The following is a 25,907-nucleotide window of genomic DNA, read 5'->3' as shown; positions in this document are numbered from 1 at the left end:
CAAAGTTCGGGGAGGCTGGGGCGAGGGGGATCAACTCCTACTGCCCTTTGTTTTCCCTCTCTTGTTCTTTGTCTCTTCTTTCTTTCCCGTGTCTGCCCTTGGGGGCCCTTCTGCACTGTCTCCTCCATGGTCCTCTCCCCGTCTCCTGTGTGACTCTCTCCTCCTTTCCCACTTTCTCCACTGCTGGCTCTTTTCCTGGGCCTTTGTCTTCCCCTGTTTGGTCTCTCTGTTTTTGCCTCTCTGATTTCCCCCTCTCTTGTTCCCTGGGACTTCAGCTGGCCCAGCATGGGCCGGGTGGCTCTCCTGAGGCCCGAATTCTCCCAACTCTGCCTCTTCCGAACTCTGGACACACAGGAGTGCCCGTCCATGGCCTGGTCATTCCTCAGACCCCTCCAGGCCTACAACTCCCACTTGTGCATCTGCCAGGGGAAGGGAGGCTTGGCATCTAATTCTACCTCAGTCTGGGACTTGGCACTTTTCCAGGTGTGGCAGGCGAGGTTCTCATCACAGAGGGTGTTTCGTGGGGTCAGGGCCCATCCCCACCCTCTTCTGCCCAGGAGGATGGCTCAGGCTATGCACCCCTCACCCCGGTTCCCATCATTGCCTTTGCACCTGAAGGGTGACCCAGGCCAAGGCAGGAGAAAGGAACAAAGAGGAAGGAGGGAGCGGCCCGTTGACTGCTGGGGTGGGGACGATAGCAGAGGGGGCAGGTGGCCACAGATGGTGGGCCAGATGGGAAGCAACAGACACACGGGGTGAGGGGTGCAGGCGGGGCCGGGGCCGGCAGAGGGGCAACACAGGGAGGAGAGCACGTTCCCAGGGCTGATGGTGGAGAGGTTTCTCTTCCTGCCCTGCCCCTCGTCTGGTCAGTTAGGAGGACTCTGTGGACTCTGGGCTCCTTCCTGCCCAGAGGGACTCTCACACCAAGGAATCACTGGGCACCAGGTACACGAGGGCCCTGGGCTGGCTCCACAACTGAGTGTAGGGGGCTGTGAAAGAGGGAGGAAAGTAGAGCCTGAGGTCATAAATCTGGGCAGGCTTCCTGGAAAAGGTGAGTTTAGGGAGGGCTAGAAAACTAGGAGGAGTGTGGGCTGGTGTCTGGATAGTCCAGGTAGGAAGGAACAGCTTGTTCAGCAGCAGTCAAGAAAGGAGGAGCAGAGGTGAGTGATGACAACAGGCTTGCTGGTGAGAGCAGGCGGGCCTCACATTCTCAAGCAGTGAGGCTGGAGGGCAGGTGGGCAGGGGGCCGAGGACACGGCTGAGATGGGTGTCTGGCTTCAGCCTTCCTAGCCGCCGGGGCATTCAGCCACCTCAAGGTGCTATGACATAGAAGCAGAAGAATCTATTCCCAGATCCCTTTCCTACACCCGTGAGTGTGCGCGTGCATGCTTAGTCGCTAATCGTGTCCAAATCTTTGCGACCGTATGGATTGTAGCCTGCCAGGCTCCTTTGTCCATGGGATTCTGCAGGCAAGAATACTGGAGTGGGTTGGCATGCTCTTCTCCAGAGGATCTTCCCAACCCAGGGATCAAACCCACATTTTGATCCCTGTGCATCCCACCTGTGCATTACAGGTGGATTCTTTACCAACTGAGCCACTTTGGAAGTCCTGTCCTACCTCTGTCCTACCTGAGAAACAGACTCCCGCCCCATTCCTGCTAGGATGTCCTTTTAAATAACTACTTGGGCCTCCCTGCTGTGTTTTAAAGACCATTTCTTCATTATGGAGATCAAATAGATTCTCATGAACATCTGACTGAACACTTACTATGCGTAGAACATTGTAGTAAATAAACAATAAGAATATCGCTTATAGCCCAACCAAGCCATTTCCCTCACCACTTGGCCTCCAGCTTTCCTTTTAAGCTGAATAAAATCCATTGCCATGTATTTGTGCATTCAGGTGTGCCCGGTATTTCTGGGCTTAGTGTGTGTGGGTGGGGTGAGACACCAGAGTGTTAGTACTTCGCTGTTTATAAGTGAGTGTGTGGCCCGGGGGTGTGGCAGGCACTGAGTTTAATGCCATGAGCCAAGTGGGTGATGAGTAGCTGGAGGTCTAGGCCCGAAGGAGAGGTCAGCTCAGTGGGGCTCTGTCCGGGGCTCAGGGTGGAGAGCTGCCCAGGCCTTTCCATCTCTGGCCCCCAGAACCCCACAACATCAGGGCAGTGGGTGGTGGTGCCACTGATAAGGTGGCTCAGCTGGATTTCCTGGGGTAGGGCCCCCCAGGCTACCCTCAGCAACTCAGAGAGTTGGGCGGGAAGAATGCTTTGTGTGGGGCGTTGCCATGGGGATAGCGGGCCTGCGCCCAAGCAGCCACGGGGCTTAGTGGGAGGGGGACTGGGTGGCCCACTGACCCAGTTCACCCTCCATTCTCTACTGCAGTGGGGGAGGGGGAACACAGCCAGGGTCAGGGTTGTAGTAGTGTTGAGATATAGAGGCTGAGGGGGCAGGAGGATTATATTTGTGGGTCTCTCATGGTCTCTGGGCCCTCTAGGGAGGTAAGAAAAATGCAAAATAAGATTCTCATGCAGGGAAGCACCTGGTCTGGTATTGATATAAGGGAGCAGACCCGTCTGTGGCTTGGGACAGGGAAAGATGCACAAACATTAAAAGATGTGTCCATGCTTCCCAACGGGCTTCCCTGGTGGCTCAGACCATCAAGAATCCACCTGCAGTGCAGTAGACCTGGGTTCGATCCCTGGGTGGGAAAGATCCCCTGGAGAAGAGAATGGCAACCCACTCCAGTATTCTTGCCTAGGAAAATCCCACGGACAGGAGAGGCTGGTGGGCTACAGTCTATGGGGTTGCAAAGAGTTGACAAGACCCAGCAATTAACACACACACATGCTTTGCAACAGAGGGTTTCTGGAAAGTATGCAAAGAGAAAGTCTGGAAATCAGTCCCCCCTGAGTGCTGCTGGGGGCTGAGCCCTCCTGGGGTGACTCTCCCTCAGGTGAGGGACACATTGTCCTAAGGGCTCCTGTATGCCAGTTAGAAAAGAAGAGCCTTTCTTGGCAACTGGGCAGTGTGGGACTGTGCGAGCAGGGTTCCAGCCCAGTCATGCCCTCCTCCCTGACTTGGGACCCCTGCCCGCCCTGGGTGCTGACCGTCTGGCTTCCCCACAGACGGCGTGCACAGCGTGACGGCCCAGTGCTCCCTGCGCGTCACCATCATCACCGACGAGATGCTCACGCACAGCATCACGCTGCGCCTGGAAGACATGTCGCCAGAGCGCTTCCTGTCGCCCCTCCTGGGTCTCTTCATCCAGGCTGTGGCCGCCACGCTGGCCACACCCCCAGACCACGTGGTGATCTTCAACGTGCAGCGGGACACCGATGCCCCCGGCAGCCACATCCTCAACGTGAGCCTGTCGGTGGGCCAGCCGCCCGGGCCCGGGGGCGGGCCACCCTTCCTGCCCTCCGAGGACCTGCAGGAGCGCCTGTATCTCAACCGCAGCCTGCTCACGGCCATCTCGGCACAGCGCGTACTGCCCTTCGACGACAACATCTGCCTGCGTGAGCCCTGCGAGAACTACATGCGCTGCGTGTCCGTGCTGCGCTTTGACTCCTCCGCGCCCTTCATCGCCTCCTCCTCTGTGCTCTTCCGGCCCATCCACCCGGTGGGGGGACTGCGCTGCCGCTGCCCGCCTGGCTTCACCGGCGACTACTGCGAGACGGAGGTGGACCTCTGCTACTCACGGCCCTGCGGCCCCCACGGACGCTGCCGCAGCCGCGAGGGCGGCTACACCTGCCTTTGCCGTGAGGGCTACACCGGTGAGCCCTCGCAGAGGGAGGGGAAGGCCTGGGGGCGGCCCTGGGGGAGTTCAGGCTGCAGCGCCGGCACAATCAAGCTAAGAACCGGGTAACCTCCTTCTTCTCCAGAGGGCATGTACAGGGTACACTGGGCATTCACAAGTCCCACTTGCTCTCACAATCACCTGTTGAGGAAGGAAGAGGGGAGCCTTGTCTCTCTGTCTCCAGCCCGCCCCCACCCCCAGATGGTGTAACTGAGGTCAGCGCTGGCACTGGGGCCAGCCTGCTTGCATTTGTATCCCAGCTTTGACAAGAGCGGCTGGGTGACCTTGGGTGAGTTACTTAACCTCTCTGTGCGGTAGAATTTTTAAATGGGTGATGAATCTACTCCCATGACAAGGAGGTTGTGAGGATTAACTGAATTTAATACGGGTAAGAGAGCTGGCCTGTGGGAAGTGCTGGCTGTGATTTAAGGAAATACTGAGTGAGATCAGGTGACTTGCCTCAGGTCTCACCTGGATTAGAGGTGAGGCTGGGCCTAGTACATGCATTCTCCCAACTGATGAGTGAGTTACCTTTCAGAGCCGTAGCAGGGGCTTTTCTCCCCCGGTATTGATGCACAGAAGAGCTGGGGAAACTGGTGGGGTTCAGGTGTGGGGATAGGGATTTTCAGATCATTGCACCTGTGTGACGTGGAGCTCCACCCTTGCCCAGGCATGTAAAGCAGGGCCTGACCAAGAGGCCTGTTGGCCTGTTTCCAGGGTTCTTTACACATCCTGTCCGCAGACTCTCCCTGGGGTCTCACTGCCTCTGCTTCATGCTTCGGACCCCTCCCTGCAGGCTCCTGCTTTCCCTCCCGACATCCCCCTGCTCTCCATGCCTTTCCTTCCCAGGGGCGTTAGGCCTTGCTCCCTCTCCCCCAGAGCCATGCCCACCCGCTTCGCCAGCCGTGGTAGGCCAGCCTCGCTGCCTCCCCTGCTGCATCTTCCTGCCCAGAACTTGCCAGACTTGACTCCTCTCAGCTGCTGCTGTGGGTAGGGGGAAGCAGAGGGGTGGGCTTGGGGGAGGGGAGGGAAGTCTTTGTCCAAGAGGATGGGGTAGGGGGGTGCTTAGACTAGGCGAACAACAGTTTCCATGGAAACTAGAGCTAGTCACTAGGCACTGGAGCTGAGAACCTATCTCTAGAATCTGGGAATGGGGAGGGAGAGAAAAGGGTGGATTTTTCCATCTGATGTTGGAATTTTCAGCTCCTCCGTTAAATCCTGGTCTGCTCCCAGGGCTCAGTTCCCTACAATCGCAGCAAGTCTCAAGTGCACAGAGGTCCTCAGTCTGAACCCCAGGGCTCAGGGTGGGAGTTCCTTGCCCGTTTCTGGAGAGTCCCCAGCTTCCCGCCCACACCATCCCATAACTCCGACAAATCCAAGTGGAAGCCTGGTCTCGTCCCCAGGGAGGGAAGCTGATCTTGGTGCCTGTGAGGGACAAAAGCACCAGTGTGGGGCGGGGGTTGGCACCAGCCCTTGTACTGTCTTGCAGGCTCTCTCATGGACAGGCATGCCCCCTGATGGGGCTAGAATACCCCATGCTTGCTGGGTAGCCCTTATACCAAAAGCCACTAGGACTTGGAGCTTGTGATCAGGGACCTCACAGGCCTGTGCTCTTAAGTTCCAAACAGGGGCATGAGACGGACTGGGAGCCTCCGGGAACTTGCAGGACAGCGGTATATGGGACTGTGGTGAGGCTGGCCCAGTGCTCCAAGCAGGGCATCAGAGGAGACAGGGTTTCACAGAGCTCAGACGGATGAGCACATGAGAGGAGATGGGGATGCTGGAGGGATTCGGAGTATCATAGGAGTCACGGGAGACCACAGAGGGATCACCGGGCGCGAGGGAGTCCCAGTTTCCCAGGCACTCGGTGCTCACCTGCCTAACTTCTTGTCCAGGTGAGCACTGCGAAGTGAGTTCCCGCTCAGGCCGCTGCACCCCAGGCGTCTGCAAGAACGGGGGCACCTGTGTCAACCTGCTGGTGGGTGGCTTCAAGTGCGACTGCCCATCCGGAGACTTCGAGAAGCCCTTCTGCCAGGTGACCACGCGCAGCTTCCCTGCCCGCTCCTTCATCACCTTCCGGGGCCTGCGCCAGCGCTTCCACTTCACCCTGGCCCTCTCGTGAGTGCCTGGGCACTTGGAATAGGGGCCAGGAACAGCCTGGGGGGCCTCCTGTTCTGTGGACGAGGTGGGAAGTCAGGCAGTGATGCTGTGCGGCAGAGGGGTGGGGGGGAGTTGTCGGCAGAGCCAGGCATGTGCTTGGAGTTGCCCTGTACCCTTGGCTGGCAGGCCCCTCACCCACCAGGGCCACCTACACTCCTCCGAACCCACCCTCAAGGGTGGGAGCCAGGATGCCACGGTCGTGCCGCCAGTCCTGGTTTGTGCTCCCCTTCCACGCTCTAGCCATGTGGCCTACAGCCTCCGCCCAGAAGTCAGCCCTCAGGAGATTTCTGAGTAGGACCAGGGCTGGTTAGGTGGCTGGGGTGCCGGCATCCAGGTGGGTGCCCCATTCCCTGCCCCCTCCCCCACTCCCACTCAGGTTTGCCACCAAGGAGCGTGACGGGCTACTGCTCTACAACGGGCGCTTCAATGAGAAGCATGACTTCGTGGCCCTCGAGGTGATCCAGGAGCAGGTCCAGCTCACCTTCTCTGCAGGTGATCCCACGGCCCCACGTCCTCCCCGTCTCCCCGAGTCCCTGTGTCTCTCCGCCCTTGCCCCCGAGTCGCACACTCTCCCAGCCAAACCTGGGCACAGCCCAGCCGAGAGTGCCCTGTCCCCATTCCCAGCCCTCCCCTGGTCTCCCAGCTCACCTGGGTCCTTTCCCCAGGGGAGTCGACCACCACCGTGTCCCCGTTCGTGCCTGGAGGGGTCAGTGACGGCCAGTGGCACAGGGTGCAGCTGAAGTACTACAATAAGGTGGGTGTGGGCAGGGTCCCGCAGGGAGAGCGCTCTGCCCTGGGCGCAGATGCTCTCCCAGGCCTGGGGGCACTGCCTTGCTGGGGGCTGGTCGTGGGACGTCTGGCTGAACGGGGAGGAAGGGAGGGGTGGAGCCTGCTGCCTCGCTGGGCATTCCCATCCTGCTGGGTGGTGCAGACACTTCCTATTCCGCTAGGTACAGACACAAGTGGACATTGAGGAAGGTAAATGGTCATGTGAGCACACATCTGTGTGCGTGTGTCCATGTGTATACCACACATGTATGCGTGTGTAACAGTACACAAAGGGAGTGTGTGTGTGCTGGTGTTTTCCTGCCTGCTGGCCCGTGAGTGGCCCTGGCCCACTCTTTCCCCTCTCTGCCCGTCCCTGTCCACAGCCACTCTTGGGTCAGACGGGGCTCCCGCAGGGCCCATCAGAGCAGAAGGTGGCTGTGGTGACCGTGGATGGCTGTGACACAGGGGTAGCCCTGCGCTTTGGAGCTATGCTGGGCAACTACTCCTGCGCTGCCCAGGGCACTCAGGGTGGCAGCAAGAAGTAAGGAGGGGAGAGGGCTGGGGGTGCAGCGAGGTGTGGGGCCACAGAGGGAGGGAGGGTTGTAACGGGGGACTTTGGGGGCCCTGAAACGGGAACCAATTCCTGTCTCTCAATTGGCTTCCCTTTGCCCCTGCTCAGCCCTCTGCGCGGGGGGCTGAGTGGGGGGCAGAGCCGGCAAGTCTGGGGGATTCGAGCTAGCCTTGGGCAGCAGTCTGATGAGAGCAGCTTCAGGGTGGGGCTCCCCTTCCCCTGGCTGCTCGGCAGGGCCCCTAGGACCCCTGGCCTCGCGGCCAGGCTCAAGGAGAAGGAAGAGCTGGAAGCACCCACTCGCCCTTACGTCTTGGCCGTCTCCCTGCCCCTCACCACCCCCGCCAGGTCTCTGGACCTGACAGGGCCTCTGCTGCTGGGCGGGGTGCCTGATCTGCCCGAGAGCTTCCCCGTCCGCACCCGGCAGTTCGTGGGCTGCATGAGGGACCTGCAGGTGGACAGCCGCCACGTCGACATGGCCGACTTCATCGCCAACAACGGCACCATGCCTGGTATGGGAGCCGGGGTCAGGCTGAATGCAGAGAGGAGGGATGTACCTGGCGTGGGGGCCCCTGAAAGTGGGGGGCTCAGAGCCCCCTCTAGCCACCGCCACAGGTTTTCTGTTGGGAGCCTCTGCCCAAGCACCCATCTCTCCATTCTAGGGTGCCCTGCCAAGAAGAACGTGTGTGACAGCAACACATGCCACAACGGGGGCACCTGTGTGAACCAGTGGGACGCGTTCAGCTGCGAGTGCCCGCTGGGCTTTGGGGGCAAGAGCTGTGCCCAGGGTAGGTATGAGGGCAGCTGTCAGGGGTTGGGGCCTGGGAGCTATCAGCAGGGCTGGGAACCCCAGCAGGGTCGGGCCAGGCCCTGGGCAGGGCCCAGCTGAGCTTGGCTGTGGGTGGAAAAGCGTGTCTGGGCAGCGCCCTGAGAGGGTTAGCACGGGAGACAAAGGGCCCAGTCAGAGGCAGGCCTGGGCACAGAGTGGGGTGGACCCGGAGCAGGTAGATGCTCTGGAGGGCGGGGCAGCTGGGGAGCCTGGGCACTAGGAGGGGCAGTACCCTGCCTCCCACAGAGCTACCCCCGCTGAACATCATACCCCCTGGGGGACTCAGCCACTCCGCCCCTCAGAGTCTGCTTCTGTCTGCCTTCCCAGAGATGGCCAACCCGCAGCGCTTCCTGGGCAGCAGCCTGCTGGCCTGGCATGGGCTCTCACTGCCCATCTCGCAGCCCTGGCACCTCAGCCTCATGTTCCGCACACGCCAGGCCGACGGCGTCCTGCTCCAGGCTGTCACCAGGGGGCGCAGCACCATCACTCTGCAGGTGATGGAGGGAGGGGTGGGGCAGGCGGGTCCTGGCACGGGTTATTGGTCAGGGCTGGCTGGGCGGGGTCTTTCCTGGGAGAGAAAAGGCAGCTGGGTTCCTTTGGTGGATCACTGCTGCCATCTTTCGGGCCCACAGGAAATAATGCCTTTTCCTCCCTGGCCTCAGCTGGGCAGCAGGATGGGTTTGGTGGCCCAGGAAGGACAGTGGGCTGGACGATGAGCTGATCGAGGCAGAATGCTGACCCTCTTTTCTTCTGGTGCCAGCTTCGGGAGGGCCACGTGGTGCTGAGCGTGGAGGGCACGGGGCTCCAGGCCTCGTCTCTCCAGCTGGAGCCAGGCCGGGCCAATGATGGCGACTGGCATCATGCACAGCTGGCGCTGGGAGCCAGTGGAGGCCCTGGCCATGCCATCCTGTCCTTCGACTATGGGCAGCAGCGGGCAGAGGGCAACCTGGGCCCCCGGCTGCATGGGCTACACCTGAGCAACATTACCGTTGGGGGTGTTCCAGGGCCGGCCAGTGGTGTGGCCCGAGGCTTCCGGGGCTGTTTGCAGGTAAGCCTCCTGCGCTGCCTTCTCACCTCCAACACTGGGAAGCCCGTTCCACAAAGGGCCAACACCACTACCCTCTCCCTCCCAGGGTGTTCGGGTCAGCGAGACGCCTGAGGGCGTCAGCAGTCTGGATCCCAGCCGTGGAGAGAGCATCAATGTGGAGCCAGGCTGCAGCCTGCCAGACCCCTGTGACTCGAACCCGTGTCCTGCCAACAGTTACTGCAGTGACGACTGGGACAGCTATTCCTGCAGCTGTGATCCAGGTAGGCCAGAGATCCAGGGAAATGGGACAGGTCAGCAGGTGTGGGGCAGGGGCGGGGGCTCACTCTGGCTTTGCCATGTGACCTGGGGCTAGTCACCTCACCCCTCTGAGCCTCTCATCCTGCACTGCAGAGCCACAGCCAGCTGGTATAACTGCTCAGAATAGAAGGAGGTGAATGAAGGCAGGTTTGAAGAAAATGCCAGGGGAAGGTGGGGACTGAGCCTCTCTTGTCCTTCTGATTGGTCCCAGGTTACTATGGTGACAACTGCACTAACGTGTGTGACCTGAACCCATGCGAGCATCAGTCCATGTGTACCCGAAAGCCCAGTGCTCCCCATGGCTATACCTGCGAGTGTCCCCCCAGTTACCTTGGGCCGTACTGTGAGACCAGGTAATGTGGATCCCTGCAGGCAGCAGCAGGCCACTGCCGATGTCCACTGTGTCCCTCAGAGCCCTGGGAGCCTGGCTGGGCCATGGCTGGGGTCAGAAGGGCCACACATGGCTACAGGGTGGCTGAAGGAACTCATTCCTCCCTGGTCCCTTCTCCGCAGGATTGACCAACCTTGTCCCCGAGGCTGGTGGGGACACCCCACATGCGGCCCGTGCAACTGCGATGTTAGCAAAGGCTTCGATCCAGACTGCAACAAGACAAGCGGAGAGTGCCACTGCAAGGTGACTGCCCCGACCCAGGCCTCCACAGCGGCTGTCTCGGCTGCTGTTCTGTACCTCCTGGGCCCTTGGGGGGGTGGACGGTGGAAGAAGCCTCCCCAAAGAGCACTGAGGGCCACGTGCCTTTGATCTACTGGGGCGGGCCAGTGGTTATTTGTCCTTGTCTGTCTTGGGGTGGGGAGGGGGCCAGGACCTATACTTAATCAGTGAGCTCTGGGCCAGCTGTACTGGTTGTTTGCAGCCCATTCTAATTGATTGGTGTCTCACTGGTGGGTTAAACTCCAAATCACGACCAGTTAATAAATACTTAAGAGTGTACCCTTCTTGGGGGTCAGGGAGCCTCTCTCCAGAGGGGCCACAGTGAGAGGATCCGTGAGCACCCAGGGAAGAGAGGCTGAGCCAGCGACCCTGTGTCCCTTCTCCCTCTCAGGAGAACCACTACCGGCCCCCTGGCAGCCCCGCCTGCCTCCTGTGTGACTGCTACCCCACAGGCTCTCTGTCCCGAGTCTGTGACCCTGAGGAGGGCCAGTGTCCATGCAAGCCGGGCGTCATTGGGCGCCAGTGTGATCGCTGTGACAACCCTTTTGCTGAGGTCACCACCAACGGCTGTGAAGGTAGGGCTCTCGAGATGGGTGGGTGGCCCTCCCTGCTGTATGCCAGGCTCCAGTGTCCCGGGGAGGCCAGGAGCCGGGATGGGTTGCAGACCTGAAGCTGCCTTGGGAGGGCTGGGGAACCCGGCCATTGCTGTAGGGGGACAACTGCTCCTGAGTGATGGTGCACTTCCTTGCAGTGAATTACGACAGCTGCCCGAGGGCCATCGAGGCTGGGATCTGGTGGCCCCGTACCCGCTTTGGGCTGCCTGCTGCTGCCCCCTGTCCCAAAGGCTCCTTCGGTAGGTGCTGGAGGCCTGGAACATGAAACAGAGGACTTGGCCTTTATCAGTAGAGTGAGGGTGGGGAGCCCCTGGCTGCAGATCCTGCGACCCCAACTTCTGGCCTCCAGGTCTGGGGGATTCCATGTCCCATGCTTCCTTGGCTCACTGTTCCCCTGCTCCCAAGATGAAAGGTGTCTACAGTTTGGACTTGTAACAAAAGTGCTGAAAACCTGCATCATGCCTGGCACGAGGCTGGGTACTAGAGGTTCAAAGATGAGTCACACAGGTTGCTATCCTCAGCTCACCACCTCGTACTGGAGTTATGCCACTAGAGAGATGGCCTGGGGAGCAGGGGACATGGGGTGCTGTCCCAGGGGAGCTGCAGGATGCAGGCTGGCGCTGGCCCTTGCCCTGACCACGAGCAGAGATCAGAAACAGAGTGTGTGTGGCAGAAAGTTCAAGGTGGGGGCCGGAGCAGGGCAGCCGGGTCCGGGGGCTCAGGGAGGCCACAGGCCCCGCACTCCTAGCCCTCCTGTGTGTGGATCTCGCGGAGGTTTTGGCTCTGGTGTTTCACACACGCTGGGGTACCGGACAGCAGGGCCCTTGTCTGCTGGTCTCCTGTCTCTGGTCCATGGGGGCTGGCCCCCAGCAGAACTCAGCGAGGTCTCTCCCTGAGGCCTGCCCTCCTGGCTGCCTTCCCCCAGGGACTGCCGTGCGCCACTGTGACGAGCACAGGGGGTGGCTTCCCCCAAACCTCTTCAACTGCACGTCGGTCACCTTCTCAGAGCTGAAGGGATTTGTAAGTGAACCTTCTCCTCTCCATCTCCTTGCCCCTCACCCTGTCTTCACCCAGGATGACTTGCCCACCTCCCCAGTTTTGAGAAAGGGGACTCCGACAACTCTAGCTCCTGCCTCCGGGGGCCCCTGCCCAGAGCTGTCTCTCCCCTTCCCGAGTCCTTGAACTCTGGAGTTCCAGTTCTGCCCTCTGGGAACCTCGCTGTCCCCTCTGTGCTGACCCCCCTGCCTGTCTTGGTTCCAGGCTGAGCGGCTGCAGAGAAACGAGTCAGGCCTGGACTCGGGGCGCTCCCAGCGGCTGGCCCTACTCCTGCGCAACGCTACCCAACACACAGCTGGCTACTTTGGCAGCGACGTCAAGGTGGCCTACCAGCTGGCCACGCGGCTGCTGGCCCACGAGAGCGCCCAGCGAGGCTTTGGGCTGTCCGCCACCCAGGACGTGCACTTCACCGAGGTGGGGCTCAGAGTGGGCAGGGAAGGCGGGTGGGAGGAGGTCATGGTGAGTGAGCCGGCTCCTGGTAACCTCGGGGCAGAGTGGGGGGCACTCCCCTCCCTGCTTTTAGGGAGCTCCCGGCCAGCATGAGGCCTCCATGAGACCCCCTGAGCCGTGGCCCAGCACATGGGTCACTTAGAGCACCTCTTCCCGACCCTTCTCAAAGCAGGGTACCCATAGAGAATAATGTTTGTATGAGGACCCGGTCTGACCAGGCTCGCCAGAGGAGGGGCCCTGCCCACTAGGCCAGGACAGGGAGGGACCCGCATCACATAATTGTGTGGGCACGGGCATAGGCCCTGGGAAGTTGTTAGAGACAGAGGAGGAAGGATTAGCAGGCGGGGCATGGTGGGGACAAGGAGTGAGCTGTGGGCACAGCCTGCTGTGACCGTGCCCACCCTAGAATCTGCTGCGCGTGGGCAGCGCCCTCCTGGATGCGGCCAACAAGCGGCACTGGGAGCTGATCCAGCAGACGGAGGGCGGCACCGCCTGGCTGCTGCAGCACTATGAGGCCTATGCCAGCGCCCTGGCCCAGAACATGCGGCACACCTACCTGAGCCCCTTCACCATCGTCACGCCCAACATTGGTGAGGCTGCCTGTCAGGCTGGAGAGGGTGTGTGCAGGGCCATGCCGGGGGCCTGCCCCCCTCACTTAGGGTCTGACCTCTGCCCTCTTCCTAGTCATCTCTGTCGTTCGCTTGGACAAGGGGAACTTCGCTGGGGCCAAGCTGCCCCGCTATGAGGCGCTGCGTGGGGAGCGGCCCCCAGACCTGGAGACAACGGTCATTCTGCCTGAGTCTGTCTTCAGAGGTCAGTGGGGGCCGAGGGGTGGGTCGGGGGGCCAGGCTGGGGTGTCTGTGAAGGACCTGGCTGAGGAGACAGTGTCCCCGATCCCAGAAACGCCCCCTGTGGTCAGACCCGCGGGCCCCGGAGAGCCCCAGGAGCCGGAGGAGCTGGCTCGGCGGCAGCGGCGGCACCCGGAGCTGAGCCAGGGTGAGGCGGTGGCCAGCGTCATCATCTACCGCACCCTGGCCGGGCTGCTGCCCCATAACTACGACCCAGACAAGCGCAGCCTGAGGTGAGCAGCCAGGGAGACAAGGGTGGGTGGGGGTGCCGGTCAGTGGGTGAGCCACAGAGAGGGACCAGGGGTCGGCGGCATCTCAGAGTGATGAGAAGGGTCCTCCAGTCACGCAGGGCTTCCCAGGTGGTACTAGTGGTAAAGAACCCACCTGCTAATGCAGGAGATGTAAGAGATGTGGGTTCGATCCCTGGGTTGAGAAGATCCTCTGGAGGAGGGCATGGCAACCCACTCCGGTAGTCTTGCCTGGAGAATCCCATGGACAGAGGAGCCTGGCGGGCTACAGTCCATAAGGTCGTACAGTCAGGCACGACTAAAGCGACTTAGTATGTGTGCATGCCACTCACGCAAATACCGTGGTGACTGTGTGCCTGCCTGCCCAGAGTTCCCAAACGCCCCGTCATCAACACACCCGTGGTGAGCATCAGCGTCCATGACGACGAGGAGCTCCTGCCCCGTGCTTTGGACAAGCCAATCACGGTGCAGTTCCGGCTGCTGGAGACCGAGGAGCGCACCAAACCCATCTGTGTCTTCTGGAACCACTCGATCCTGTGAGCCTGCACTGCCCTGTGCCCCAGGGCTGGGGGCAGAGCCCCCAGGCCCTAGTGCACCCCACCCTCCTGTCTCCTGACCCTGCCTCCCTCACACAGGGTCAGTGGCACTGGTGGCTGGTCAGCCCGAGGCTGCGAAGTCGTCTTCCGCAACGAGAGCCACGTCAGCTGCCAGTGCAACCACATGACGAGCTTCGCCGTGCTCATGGACGTGTCTCGGCGCGAGGTTGGGCCCGCAGGGCTGGGGGTGGATGGCCGCAGGGCTGGGGGTGGGAGCCCAGGGCTCTGAACTGGGTGCTCAGATCTAATCTAATCCCCCTGGCTCTCTGCCACCCACCCCTGCAGAATGGGGAGATCCTACCACTGAAGACCCTGACATACGTGGCCCTCGGGGTCACCCTGGCCGCCCTCCTGCTCACTTTCCTCTTCCTTGCTGTCCTGCGCGCCCTGCGCTCCAACCAGCACGGCATCCGACGGAACCTGACGGCTGCCCTGGGCCTGGCTCAGCTGGTCTTCCTCCTGGGAATCAACCAGGCTGACCTCCCTGTAAGATGTTCCTCCCCAACAGAAGCCTTCCCCAGGGTCCCCGACTCTCATGATCCCATGTCAGTCTTCCCCAGCGTTCCCCTCAATCCCTGCTTCTGCAGCCATGAGGGGTAAAGAGCCAGCCTGGGGCCTAGCACATGGCTTCCGCCGCTCCAGCTCCCCCTGGCTCCCCAGCACACCCTAGAGGTACCTTCCTATGGCCCAGCCTCCCCCCGGGAGCGGCGTCCAGCACCCAGGCTCTCCTCTCCAGCCTGGTGAGAGCAGAGCCCACACCCTGGGTGTGGCCTGGCCCTGACCGGGCCTGGCCCTCAGTTTGCCTGCACAGTCATTGCCATCCTGCTGCACTTCCTGTATCTCTGCACCTTCTCCTGGGCGCTGCTGGAGGCCTTGCACCTGTACCGGGCGCTCACCGAGGTGCGCGACGTCAATGCCGGCCCCATGCGATTCTACTACATGCTGGGCTGGGGCGTGCCCGCCTTCATCACAGGTACCCCCCGCCCCCAGCCCGGGTCTTGAGGGTCTACATCCCTAGGGCCTCGGCGCACCTTTATGCCACCTTCTCCCACATACATCCCAGGCCCGGAGGCCGCACATCCCTATGCCCCGGGCCGAGTTCTCCACAAGCGTCCCTCTGGTTTAACTCGGTGCCTGGGAGCCCCACCCAGGGAGAGGGTCCCCCAGGCCAGAGAGGATGGCATGGACAGAGGGTGGACAGAACCCTTCCTCCCCTGCACCTGGCCCTTGGAGCCCACCAGACCACTTGACTGATTCCCAAGTCCCTTGACCACCCTTCCCGGCTGCTGTCACCGCACTCCCAGGTCTAGCCGTGGGCCTGGACCCGGAGGGCTATGGGAACCCCGACTTCTGCTGGCTCTCCATCTACGACACACTCATATGGAGTTTCACCGGCCCTGTGGCCTTTGCGGTCTCGGTAAGTGCTAGAGAGTGCCTGGGGGTGGGGTGGAGCAGGCTAAGTGTGACCTCCGGCTCCCCTTTAGGAATGCTGGAGGCCTCCGGGGGCTGGGATGGAAGCCGTCTGTGTCCTGACGATCCCCCCTCACACCCCCTCCTCCCCTGACAGATGAGTGTCTTCCTGTACATCCTGGCGGCCCGGGCCTCCTGTGCTGCCCAGCGGCAGGGCTTTGAGAAGAAAGGCCCTGTGTGAGTATGGGGTGGGCGTGCCTGGGCGGTGGATGGGCACCGGCACGGGAGGCCTCGCAGCCAGACTCACAGCCCACCTGTCCCCAGCTCGGGCCTGCGGCCCTCCTTCGCTGTCCTGCTGCTGCTGAGTGCCACGTGGCTGCTGGCACTGCTGTCCGTCAACAGTGACACCCTCCTCTTCCACTACCTCTTCGCTGCTTCCAATTGTGTCCAGGTACCGGCCCGGCCCATGCCCTGGGGGAGGCCACTGGAGTTGAGTGTGGGGGGAAGCTTGACTAGGAGGTACCTTAGTCAGCACTTACAGTTGCTGCTTCTTGCCTGTCAGGGCCCCTTCATCTTCCTCTCCTACGTGGTGCTTAGCAAGGAGGTCCGGAAAGCACTCAAGTTCGCCTGCAGCCGCAAGCCCAGCCCTGACCCTGCGCTGACCACCAAGTCCACCCTGACATCGGTGAGGGAGCCGGGGGTCCAGGAGGTGGAGGGGTCGTGCGGAGTATGAGGCTGGGGAGAGGCAGGAGGCCCAAGGAGCCCCTTCTCTGTGCTTTTTGTCCCACTTTTTCTCCATCCTTACATCCTTTCCTGAAAGGAGGAAGGGTGGTGAGATGGTATGTGTGTGTGTCCGGGGAAGAAGGGGCACGGTTGGGGGTGCAGGAGGGGATGCTGAGTTGAGAGGGATGGAAGTGGAGCATAGGAGAAAATGGCCAAGACAGGTGATCAGTCATAAATGCCCCACCCCGGAGAGCCCTTGTGTGTCCTGGTAAATCTGTGTCTCCCAGGATGCTCTCAGGAGAGCAATCTTTTCCTGACGAGCCCTTAGACAGCCAAGTCCAGGGTATTTGGGGTACATAGAACTGGCATAGCTACAGCAGAGCTACAACCACTACTAGGCCCTGAAATAGGGGCAGCAGAGACATAGTGCCTCTCTCTTCATCCTTGGTACATGGTGGGTAGAATTTAGGGCAAGCTCCCTCAGCCCTTCCATTTCCCAGCCTGGGGCCACCCCATCCCACTCCCCAGCGTACTGACCTATCTGTTCCCCACTTAGTCCTACAACTGCCCCAGCCCCTACGGGGACGGAAGGCTGTACCAGCCCTACGGAGACTCAGCCGGCTCCCTGCACAGTGCCAGCCGCTCGGGCAAGAGTCAGCCTAGCTACATCCCCTTCCTGCTGAGGTGAGGTCTGGCGGGGCGGCGGGCTGGGGAGAGAGGAAGGGCACCAGGCCTGCTAGACCCAGGCCAGGCCGCTAGGAGTTGGGTAGCACACTCCGTGGTTGACGCGGTGGCAGCTTGAACCTAGAAGTGCTGAGGGACATGGGACAGGAACGGGAGAAAACCCAGGACAGACAAGAGAATGGGACACAGGGTGAGGAGCCAGGCTGATGCCTCCAGTGTGTCTTGTCTTCTTAGGGAGGAGTCCACACTGAACCCTGGCCAAGGGCCCCCTGGCCTGGGGGACCCCGGTGGCCTGTTCCTGGAAGGTCAAAACCAGCAGCATGGTGAGGATGGAACCTCCTGATGGCCAGTGGCGGGTGGAGGCCCAGCCACCCAGCTTTTACTGAGGGTGGGTGGCGGCGGATGGGCTGTCCGTGATCTCTCCCCCACCTGCTAGATCCAGACACAGACTCCGACAGTGACCTGTCCCTGGAGGATGACCAGAGCGGCTCCTATGCATCTACCCACTCATCAGATAGCGAGGAGGAGGAAGAGGAAGCGGAGAGGGAGGCAGCCTTCCCTGGAGACCCGGGCTGGGACAGCCTGCTGGGGCCTGGGGCCGAGAGACTGCCCCTGCACAGCACCCCCAAGGGTGGGCCAGGGCAGGGCTGTGGCCTCTGGAGGCAGCGGGAGGGCAGAGGGGCTGGGATTCCTGGGAGGTGAGACTAGGGTGGCGATTCTCCTGACTGCCTTCTCTGGGCCTTATCTACTTCCTCTGTCCACCAGAGGGGGGCCTGGGGCCCGGGAAGGTCCCCTGGCCAGGAGACTTTGGGACCACAGCAAAGGAAGGTGGTGGTAACGGGGCCTCTGAGGAGCGACCACGAGAGAATGGAGATGCCCTGACTTGGGACGGGTCCCTGGGCCCCCTTCCAGGCCCTTCTGCCCAGCCTCACAAAGGTGAGTGGGGTATGCACAGCTGCGTGCTCCCCATCAACAGCGCCCCGCACCTCACACCAGCCTGCGGCCAGTGGGCATGCTCCTTCCACCTGCCCCTCATGGTGCCCACCTCTGGCCCACAGGTATCCTCAAGAAGAAGTGTCTGCCCACCATCAGTGAGAAGAGCAGCCTCCTCCGGCTACCCCCCGAGCAAGGCACCACGTCTTCCCGGGGCTCCTCAGCCAGCGAGGGCAGCCGGGGTGGGCTCCCACCCCGCCCTCCCCCCCGGCAGAGCCTCCAGGAGCAGCTGAATGGGGTCATGCCAATTGCCATGAGCATCAAGGCAGGCACGGTGGATGAGGACTCGTCAGGCTCCGAGTGAGTGTGGCTGGGCGGGCGGATCAGGGTGCAGCCCCGCAGAGACCCTGCCTCCAGACCTCCCTCAGGCCACCCTGGCTGGCAGCAGACTGTGGTCCGGGGCCCTTCAGGCCATGTGCCCACAGACATGGTGCCCCGTGGGGTCGGCCAGCCCAGCATCGGGTAGAGTGGGGGAGGGCAGGGAGCTGGGGTTGCTTTTCTGTTTCCTTCTTCGGGGAAAGCTTCTCCCTGTCTCCTCTGCTCTGACTAACCCTCTGTCTGCCTTGTCTGTCACTTTGCTTTCCTGCCCCTCCAGATTTCTCTTCTTTAACTTCCTGCATTAACCCTGGGCCGTGGTTCCTACACCCCGAGGCTCCCTTACCTTCCCCAGCTGCACTCATGCCCCCACTCCTGTCTTGTGCTTTATCCTGCCTCTGCTCCCCCGCCTGCCTGCCTGCAGCAGCGACGAAACGTCCATCTGAGGAGCCTGGGCCTTGCCGGGAGGGGCACCCACCCCACCCCAGGCCATCTAGTGCCAACTCCCTTCCCCATCATCCCCCTCACTGCACTTTGGACCCCTGGGGCCAACATCTCCAAGACAAAGTTTTTCAGAAAAGAGGAAAAAAAAAAAAAAGAAATTTAAAAAAGGATCTCCACTCTTCATGACTTCAGGGATTAATTTTTTTTATACGCTGGACACTGACTCCCCTTTCCCTCCCCTAAGAGGCTAGGACCCCCCAGGATGCTCTCCCAGCCTCTCCTCAGTTTCCCATCTGCTGTGCCTCTGGGAGGAGAGGGGCTCTTGGGGGGCCTGCCCCTCGTCTGCCATCACCAAAAGGAAAGGACGAAGCCACACGCACCCAGGGCGTCGTGCCCTGCGGGCTGCACCGGCTGGGCCTCAGCGCGGCAAGGGTGGCAGGACGGAGGGCGCTCCTCACCCTGCCTGTGCTGCCACCTCCAGGAACTGCAAAAGCCCTGTCCGGAGAGGGGGCAGAAGGACTCAGCGCCCCCGGACCCCCAAATGCTGCATGAACACATTCTGAGGGGTACCCGTGCCCCTGGGTGGCGGCCGGGCCACCCCCGCCCCTCTCCTTTCCCTGGACTCCGGCCACGTGCTGCAGCCCGGGCGTTTGCTCAGTTCGCTGACCCAAAAGTGCTTCATTTCCCTGCCTGCCCCGTGCTGGGGAAGGCCAGTCACGTGTTAAGTTGCGCTTCTTTGCTATTGTGTGGGTGGGACAGGGAGGAGGAAGACTGGCGGGAGTCGGGTTGCCCCCTGCCGTCTCCAGCCCAGGTCTGGAGTCCGGGATCCCGTGTCCACTCTCCCTCCTCCGGGACCAGACAAACCCCACTGACCTGCTGTGGCCTCTGAGACATGTTCTATTTTTATCTCCTTCTTGGAATTGGCTCTCTTCTTCAAAAGACCAAGTCCTGTTCCTTTTTCTCCCCCTCACCACCCAGCTCCCTGCGAAGAGAGAGTTAATATATATTTTTTATTTATTTGCTTGTTGTGTTGGGATGGGTCCAGTCCCAGGGGGTCTGACGTGGCCATCACAGGTTGGGTGTGTACCCAGCAGTCCTGGCAAGGGGGCCTAAGGCCCTTGTCCTTGCTCCAGGCTGTCATCTCCCCACCTCTCCTCTTCCTCCTTGGTTTTGCCAGCTGCTATTCATTGGAGTCACCATTTACACTAAACATGTATTCCAGACTTGTCACCGACTTTCCTCTGGAGCAGGTGGCTAGAAAAAGAGGCTCTGAGTAGAGAAAATATTCCTATTTCTCATTTGTAAGGCTGGTCTCTGGCTTTTCTGCCATGGATTCTCCCCCCTGGCCTCTCCCCTTGGCAATTCCTGCAAAAGGTTAAAAACTTAACTGGTTTTTACTACTGATGACTTGACCTAAAAAAATACAAAGATGCTGGATGCTAACTTGATACTAACCATCTGACTGTACAGTTTGATTGTTACTGTAAATATGGTAGCATTTTGTGTTTTGTTTTTTCATTTCTCCATACTACTGAATAAACTAGTTCTGTGCGGGCTGAGCACGGTCAGTGTGTCCTCCTGTGTGCGGCCCTGTCCTTCCAGAGGGGATAGGCCTGGTCTCTGGAAAACAAGAGCAGGCAGGGCCCTGGGAGGGCCCAGGTCAGGGGACTCAGATATACTCTATCGACACTCGCAGCAGTGACCCCCGAGTAGCCTCATCAGTACTGAGCCCATGTCCTGGTATTTCCAAGGAAGATGTGACCAATAGCAGGGGAAGTATGCTTTTCACCAGGACAGGAGGACCTTGTATGGCTGGAGAGGCTGCACAGAGCAGGCAGGATTCCAGCTAAGTCCTGTTCTGGGAGCAGGATTCAGGAGGTAGGGAAGGCTGAGTTAAGAGGCTGCTGGGAATTCAAAGGTGCTCAGTGACTAGGTACCTCCTGATTTCACTCCTCTGGTCCGTCTTGTGTTTCTCCGCATCGGAAATAAAGCAACTGTTCATACTCTAGCCAGCTGTGTACTCTGCCACATCACTTGTGTTCCCAAGTTGTGTGTGTTTTCGATCTGTTCAACAGACTAGATAGGGAGTTCACATGGGGGCCACAGAGGGGAGCTGTTTAGAACACAAACACTGGAACCAGACTGCGTGACTTAATCTCTCTGAGCCTTAGTTTCCCTGCCTGCAAAATGAGGATAATGGCGTCTGCCTAATTGAGCTTTTATGAGAATTAAATGAGTTAACACATGTAAGTGCTTTGAACAGTTCACAGTGCATAGTAAGAGGCCAACAAACCTTGGCTTCCCTCCTTGGTGCTGCCGGGTTGGGGGGGTAGGTAAGAGTGCCACAAAGAGAAAAAACAGAAAGCCTGACCAAGAGGGAAGGAAGTGAGCAGGTAGCAAAGGAGAAGGGCAGCTGCTGGGGGGCATGGGGGCAGCTCCTCCCCAGCTGACGCAGCCTCCTTAACCCTGCAATGTTGCTTAAGCAGATTTGCAGTGGGATTGGAAGAGCCATTAACCTTTAACCAAACCCCAGACTGACCTAAAGGGCAAAAGGAACACGTCTTGTCCTCTTTGGCCACCAGGTGGCAACAACACATGGGTCTGCTGCTTATTTTACCTCTGAGGATCCACAGGACCTGGCCCACACCCAGGCCATACAAACAGGCCATCTGCTGGCCACACCTAAGTGCGTGCCTGGACTTGCTTCTGTCAGACACCAGTGTAGGACGCAGTTGGGATGCACACCTGATGTTTTCTTGCCTCTGCCAAATTTCTCCAGAGCTGAATACTCAGTGTCTGTCTCCACACCCCCTCCCTGAACTCAACGCTCAGAAGCCCAGAGGCTGCAGGAGTTGCTGCAAGAGGCTCAGGAAAGATGACGTGTGCTGGTGACACATGGTGAATGAACCTGACGATCAGCCATAAGAAGGAAGAAGCCATGGTGGGGGTGGTGGCTGGCCCTGGGAACAAGGGGAAGGGCCTGTTAGTGCCTCAGAAGGAGGCCTATGGATGTGTAAACCTGGGGGGCAGGGCACCAGCTGGAACTCACTCCCTTTATCCAGCTGCCTGCAGGCTTCCTTAAGTCAGGGCCTGGCCTCCAAGGAGGAAAGTCCTCTCAAAACTCACAAGGAATTGAGCTGGTTCCGGTTGCAAGTCAACGGCTGTGAGAAAAGGGAGACCCGTAGTTAAATCTGTTAAACCTTCTGTCATTCATTTTCAATAAACAAATGAAATCCTCCACCATGTACAACTCACAACACGAGGCACAGCACAAGTTTATAAACCCTGGTGCCAGCCCTCTAGTAGGGGAAAGAAAAGAACACCAACAATTCTAAAGATGCGAGGCACAGCATGATGAGGTGATCAGGTATCTTCTAACTGAGACAGCCAGCAAACCTGAACACCAGAGTATCCACCCAAGGGCTCCCTCATCCTTGAAGTACAGCAGACAAGATGCTCAACTCCCAGGCAGCTCTCTTCTCGTACCAGGAAAAGACACCCACATTTAGGATACAAATAATTTACCAAGACCCTGGTTTGATAGCCTCACATACTGTGAATTAAACTATACTTAAGTTGATCTGGACCCACTAATAACATAAGAAGCCTGGAAATGCCTGGGAAGAGGCAGCCTATTCCCACTGAATGCCAGCAAGGGGGCTACTCATTGCCTGATGAGCTGGAATCTCAAGGCCCTCGGGCCTATTCAGACCCCTGCCTGGGAAACCCATCCTGGCTCCCTCATTGAAATTACATAGGAGTTTACTCCAAATCTGTTAGAAACTGGAGGAGTATTTACTTCCACATGTACACAGAATATAAAAATATATGCATTTTATTTTAGAAAAAAATGCAGACCAACGGAGTAAGCTTATTATAAACTGGCCCATTAGAAGTCACAGAATCCACAGGAAACAAGTTCTGGAGACCAGATGCCTGCCTCTGCCTCTCCAAACAGGCCGGAGTCCAGGAGAGGATGTGATTCTGGAGGACTGCTCCTTGGAGAGCAGGGAGGTTGGCCACAGAGGCCATTCACATGTAAATGTCCAGTGAACCGAAGCCGGGGAGAAAATCAGACTTTGGACCAGGATACAAGAGTGGGGTGAATAAGGACAAACACTCTCCAGCATTTCTTATTTTCTCTGTGTGAACTTCACCACTGTGAGGCAACCTCTTTTCCCTAACTAGTGTCAACTCAGAGAGTTTGATTCCCCTCCAGCTCAACCCTAATCCACTGCATCTCCCACAGTCTCTAGTCCTGAAGCACCAGTTGGGGTGGCAGCTCTTTCTTCTATCCCTGGGCCAGATCTGCTATCAGGCCTGCCTCCAAAGAGAAGGCTTGGGAAACCAAACAGAGGTGAGTCCAGGCAGTGGCTATAGTGGTTTGCTACTGAATTCTTGCTTGCTGTCCTGATCTCTTTACCTAAGGAGACAGAAGGAGGAACTGCTTTAAACTGCCCTTCTTTCACATGCCCATCTGTCATGAGCTGAATGCAAGTTCCTCAGGGTTGGCAGCAATGGGACTCCGTGCCCCTCGAGGCTCCCCTCCTCATGCCCATCTTGCCTCATGGGATTTGGGGCTGAAGGGCAAAACAGCCTGGAAGCCCAGATGATAAGGAAGAAAGAGACAGCATCTCACTGTCTTACCTGGTAGGTCCTGGGATAGCAACTTTCCTGGGAGGCTGCAGATTGCTGCGACCAGCACCAGAGATGGGAAGATTTGGTCGTTGAGAAACAGGAACTTGATGGGAGTCAACAAAAGACATGAGTTAGCAGAGAGTTCAAGTGACCTTCTCAAAAAGAAATAGTGTTGTCAAGGCAGAGTGAGTCTGGGATAGTGCCTTTCTTCCTCAAGGTAAAAAACACAAGGTATTCGAAAACCAAGGCTTGAACGCTTTGCTCAGGCCCACATCCTCTCCTTAACGCTGTCTCCCATCTCCAGACAGAGCTGTAATGAGGGTGGGAGAGTCGCTGTGACCAACTGGGAGAGTGCATGCATGCTGGGCAAGGGTAAATGTCATTCCTCCTGATTTCTTATTCTTTTTTTGAAGATTTCTCATTCTGTGTCTGTTCTTCCTCACCTCTGTGCCCTGCCGCACTTGGTCTTGGAAGTCCTTTCCGAGCTGACAGGGAATCTGAAGGAGGGGCACCTTTGCTGGCTGGGACACTCCGGCTGGTGAGTGGCATCCTGCTGCCAGGCCTGGGAACAGCTGAGGGAACAGGCAGTCGACTGGAAGGTTTAGCAGCTGCTCCCTGGGGCCGAGACAGGCGCTGAGAGTTGCCGGTAGAAGGCTGTGGGCCCAAGACTGGTCTGACAGGGGTAGGTGGACCTGGTGAGAGGAGTGGAGGAATTTCAGGGTTCACACCACATCCTCCCCACTCCCTACACCCCACCCACCCACAGCTTCCCTGCCCAGGTCTTCTCACTTGCTGTTGCTCTCCCACTGGGCCCGGCTTTTCCCCGGACCGGAGGAGTTGATCGGGCAAGAGGAGAAGACGCTGGGCTTTTGGAGGCAGGGAACAGATTGCATGTGGGCGACTCCTGAAACACACAGAGGGAGAAAAAGGACTAGAGTGGAAAAAGAATCTGTTCTGCTGGCTGACTCAGGGACAGAGGTGGAGAGTTTCCTAGATCCCAGGAAGAAGAGAAGTTAGCTGCCAACAACAGCAGCATCACCACCACCGCCATTTGTTGAGAGCTTATTACAGACATTACAGAGCTTATACACAGATGCTGTGGTACGTGCCTTGCTTCTGGCACCTCGTTTAATTCCAACAATTCTACAAGGTAGAATTTGACTATCTCCATCTTACCAACAAGGAAAATGCCTGTACTGGGTCATGCACAGTGTCGGAGGCACACATCTAAGCCAAGCCCTCTCAACTCACCCTCTTCACGCTGGAAGGTTTCTTTCCAGACGTTGCTCGAAGAGCCCTGACGGACCCCTTCCTATCGCTGCTCCGGAGTCGGGGTGTCAGGCTGCTTGGAGAGGGGGTGCTCCGAGCCAAAGAGCTCACGGTCGGCAGCAGGTCTCGGACAGGACTGTCCTTGAGCACGAAGGTCTCCCGCCGAGGGCTGGGCTTCACCCTTCGAGGCCCTGAGCCCTCGCCTGTGTTCTCCCGCTCCTGCAGGGCACACTGCTCCAGCTGAGCGGCCAGCCGGTTGGCTTCATGGAGGATTTCTTCCAGCTTCTCTGGACTGAGGGGGCCTAAGCTGAGCCTCAGACCCTGGGGGGTGGGGGCCACTGCATTTGGGTCACTTCGATGGGAGAGGCCTCGTCGGACGGGTTTCTCCGGAGTCACCAACACTGCTACATCTTCTTCCTCTCGACTGAGACAGAAAACAAACCAGGCATCATGCCCACAGGAGAAAACTGCAAGGGGGACTGGGCAAAACCCCCACAGCAGAGTCAAGAACACAACTGCAAACCCTGAAGCCCATGCTGGCCGTGAGATCTAAATGATGAAACACCTGGTTCTACAAGGCCTTCTGCGCTTACTGACATTGGAAATTATGCCAGGGTGAAGATGCCACAAATCCACTTACCCTTCTTCTTAACACCCTGAAATCTCATTCCAGCTTATCACTCCCCACATCCCCAGCAGTGTTGCAGGGCCCTAGTCACCCAGCCACCCAGAAGACCCAGTGCACCCAACCTTGCTAAATTACCAATCCAGACCCGAGGCCAATAATTCAGCAGTAAGGGGTTAGAAACAACCATTGTGAGAAAAAATTAAACAGGATAAAGAGTCTACTACCTGTCTGATGGTGACAGACCCCCAAAGTCCAAGGTCTCATCCGCTATAAACTTTACGTCTGTAGGGGAGGAAAGAAGGAATGTCAGCTTTGGGTCCCCAACATGGCTCTCAATCACAGGGTCCCATTCTTCCCTCCAGTGTTTCCTTACCTTCTAAATCTTCCATGTTCCAGACAACAGGAAAGAGTCAGCTTAGACACCCGAGCTGGAGAGAGAACACCTTTCCTCACGTCTCCATCCTGCCCAAGGCCTCCCAGCTAGACTCCGGGTGCAAGCCAAGGGTTGGGAATAATCGTGAAGGTAAAGCAAGCGTTCCCGCAGTAGGACTTGCCCCTGTAAACTACCTTTGCTACCACCCGGGCATGTACGGGCAGAAGGTCCCGCACTCCATCTCGCTCCACACACTGGCCCCCTGCCCACTGCGACCCAACCTCCTCTCGCTGGAGCGGTCTATGCGCCCCATCTTCCTCCCCGCCACCATTCTCCGGGTTCTTCCTCTCCCCAAGGCACCTTTCTACTCCCCGCAGCACCGCATCCACACCACTTCTACAGGCCACGCTCCGTTTTCAGTTTCCGAGCCGCCTCACCTCCCGTGGAAGGTGCCTTCCTTCCACAATCTAGTCCCGGGAATC

At 58.9% G+C, this 25,907-nt stretch overlaps 2 protein-coding genes across 12 annotated transcripts in view; one reads left to right on the top strand and one right to left on the bottom strand.

Annotated features, from left to right (window-relative positions):
- CELSR2 (cadherin EGF LAG seven-pass G-type receptor 2) overlaps positions 1–21,384 on the top strand; it is a 26,935-nt gene extending 5,551 nt beyond the window's left edge. The window contains exons 2-34 of one of the 4 annotated variants that reach the window (XM_043877270.1): positions 3,126–3,773; positions 5,692–5,914; positions 6,333–6,448; positions 6,622–6,710; positions 7,108–7,265; positions 7,641–7,804; positions 7,955–8,080; positions 8,449–8,615; positions 8,882–9,169; positions 9,255–9,429; positions 9,678–9,819; positions 9,980–10,100; positions 10,528–10,711; positions 10,888–10,989; positions 11,676–11,770; positions 12,011–12,220; positions 12,663–12,846; positions 12,941–13,069; positions 13,157–13,337; positions 13,721–13,888; positions 13,988–14,114; positions 14,234–14,434; positions 14,747–14,921; positions 15,253–15,365; positions 15,516–15,595; positions 15,683–15,809; positions 15,921–16,043; positions 16,638–16,765; positions 17,000–17,088; positions 17,202–17,396; positions 17,531–17,701; positions 17,824–18,058; positions 21,297–21,384. In XM_043877270.1, coding sequence (XP_043733205.1) covers positions 3,126–3,773; positions 5,692–5,914; positions 6,333–6,448; positions 6,622–6,710; positions 7,108–7,265; positions 7,641–7,804; positions 7,955–8,080; positions 8,449–8,615; positions 8,882–9,169; positions 9,255–9,429; positions 9,678–9,819; positions 9,980–10,100; positions 10,528–10,711; positions 10,888–10,989; positions 11,676–11,770; positions 12,011–12,220; positions 12,663–12,846; positions 12,941–13,069; positions 13,157–13,337; positions 13,721–13,888; positions 13,988–14,114; positions 14,234–14,434; positions 14,747–14,921; positions 15,253–15,365; positions 15,516–15,595; positions 15,683–15,809; positions 15,921–16,043; positions 16,638–16,765; positions 17,000–17,088; positions 17,202–17,396; positions 17,531–17,701; positions 17,824–18,058; positions 21,297–21,336 — 5,474 coding nt within the window. In that variant the 3' untranslated portion in view covers positions 21,337–21,384. Of the gene's footprint in view, positions 1–3,125; positions 3,774–5,691; positions 5,915–6,332; positions 6,449–6,621; positions 6,711–7,107; positions 7,266–7,640; positions 7,805–7,954; positions 8,081–8,448; positions 8,616–8,881; positions 9,170–9,254; positions 9,430–9,677; positions 9,820–9,979; positions 10,101–10,527; positions 10,712–10,887; positions 10,990–11,675; positions 11,771–12,010; positions 12,221–12,662; positions 12,847–12,940; positions 13,070–13,156; positions 13,338–13,720; positions 13,889–13,987; positions 14,115–14,233; positions 14,435–14,746; positions 14,922–15,252; positions 15,366–15,515; positions 15,596–15,682; positions 15,810–15,920; positions 16,044–16,637; positions 16,766–16,999; positions 17,089–17,201; positions 17,397–17,530; positions 17,702–17,823; positions 18,059–18,353; positions 20,077–21,296 lie in introns of those variants that run through there. The other 3 variants (XM_043877271.1, XM_043877272.1, XM_043877273.1) reach the window with 3 other exon arrangements.
- Positions 20,078–25,907, bottom strand: PSRC1 (proline and serine rich coiled-coil 1). Of its 8 annotated transcripts, XR_006335749.1 has the most exons (9): positions 25,786–25,907; positions 25,426–25,480; positions 25,277–25,334; positions 24,407–24,848; positions 23,945–24,059; positions 23,599–23,847; positions 23,165–23,258; positions 21,567–21,678; positions 20,078–21,477 (listed from the first exon to the last, which is right to left on the bottom strand). XR_006335749.1 is itself a non-coding variant. In XM_043877277.1 (8 exons), the coding sequence occupies exons 2-8, from the start codon at positions 25,439–25,441 to the stop codon at positions 21,672–21,674; spliced, it is 981 nt and encodes a 326-aa protein (XP_043733212.1). In that variant the 5' UTR covers positions 25,442–25,532; positions 25,786–25,907; the 3' UTR covers positions 20,078–21,671. The 8 variants fall into 8 exon arrangements, 7 of the variants coding, with proteins under 7 accessions (XP_043733212.1, XP_043733210.1, XP_043733214.1 ...); XM_043877277.1 differs by having other exon boundaries at positions 20,078–21,678; positions 25,426–25,532; XM_043877275.1 differs by having other exon boundaries at positions 20,078–21,678.

Source organism: Cervus elaphus, chromosome 20, assembly GCF_910594005.1.
Source record: "Cervus elaphus chromosome 20, mCerEla1.1, whole genome shotgun sequence".
In the NCBI taxonomy this organism is placed as follows: Eukaryota; Metazoa; Chordata; class Mammalia; order Artiodactyla; family Cervidae; genus Cervus; species Cervus elaphus.
This window is presented reverse-complemented; position numbering and strand designations above follow the sequence as displayed.

What these genes read in the sequence shown, in the direction of transcription:
- PSRC1 (XM_043877277.1), bottom strand. An exon ending in AACCTTCCAGCGTGAAGAGG is followed by an intron (nt 24,060 to 24,406) that starts GTGAGTTGAGAG and finishes TGTGTGTTTCAG; the next exon opens with GAGTCGCCCACATGCAATCT. An exon ending in AAGTGCGGCAGGGCACAGAG is followed by an intron (nt 23,259 to 23,598) that starts GTGAGGAAGAAC and finishes ACTCCCATCAAG; the next exon opens with TTCCTGTTTCTCAACGACCA.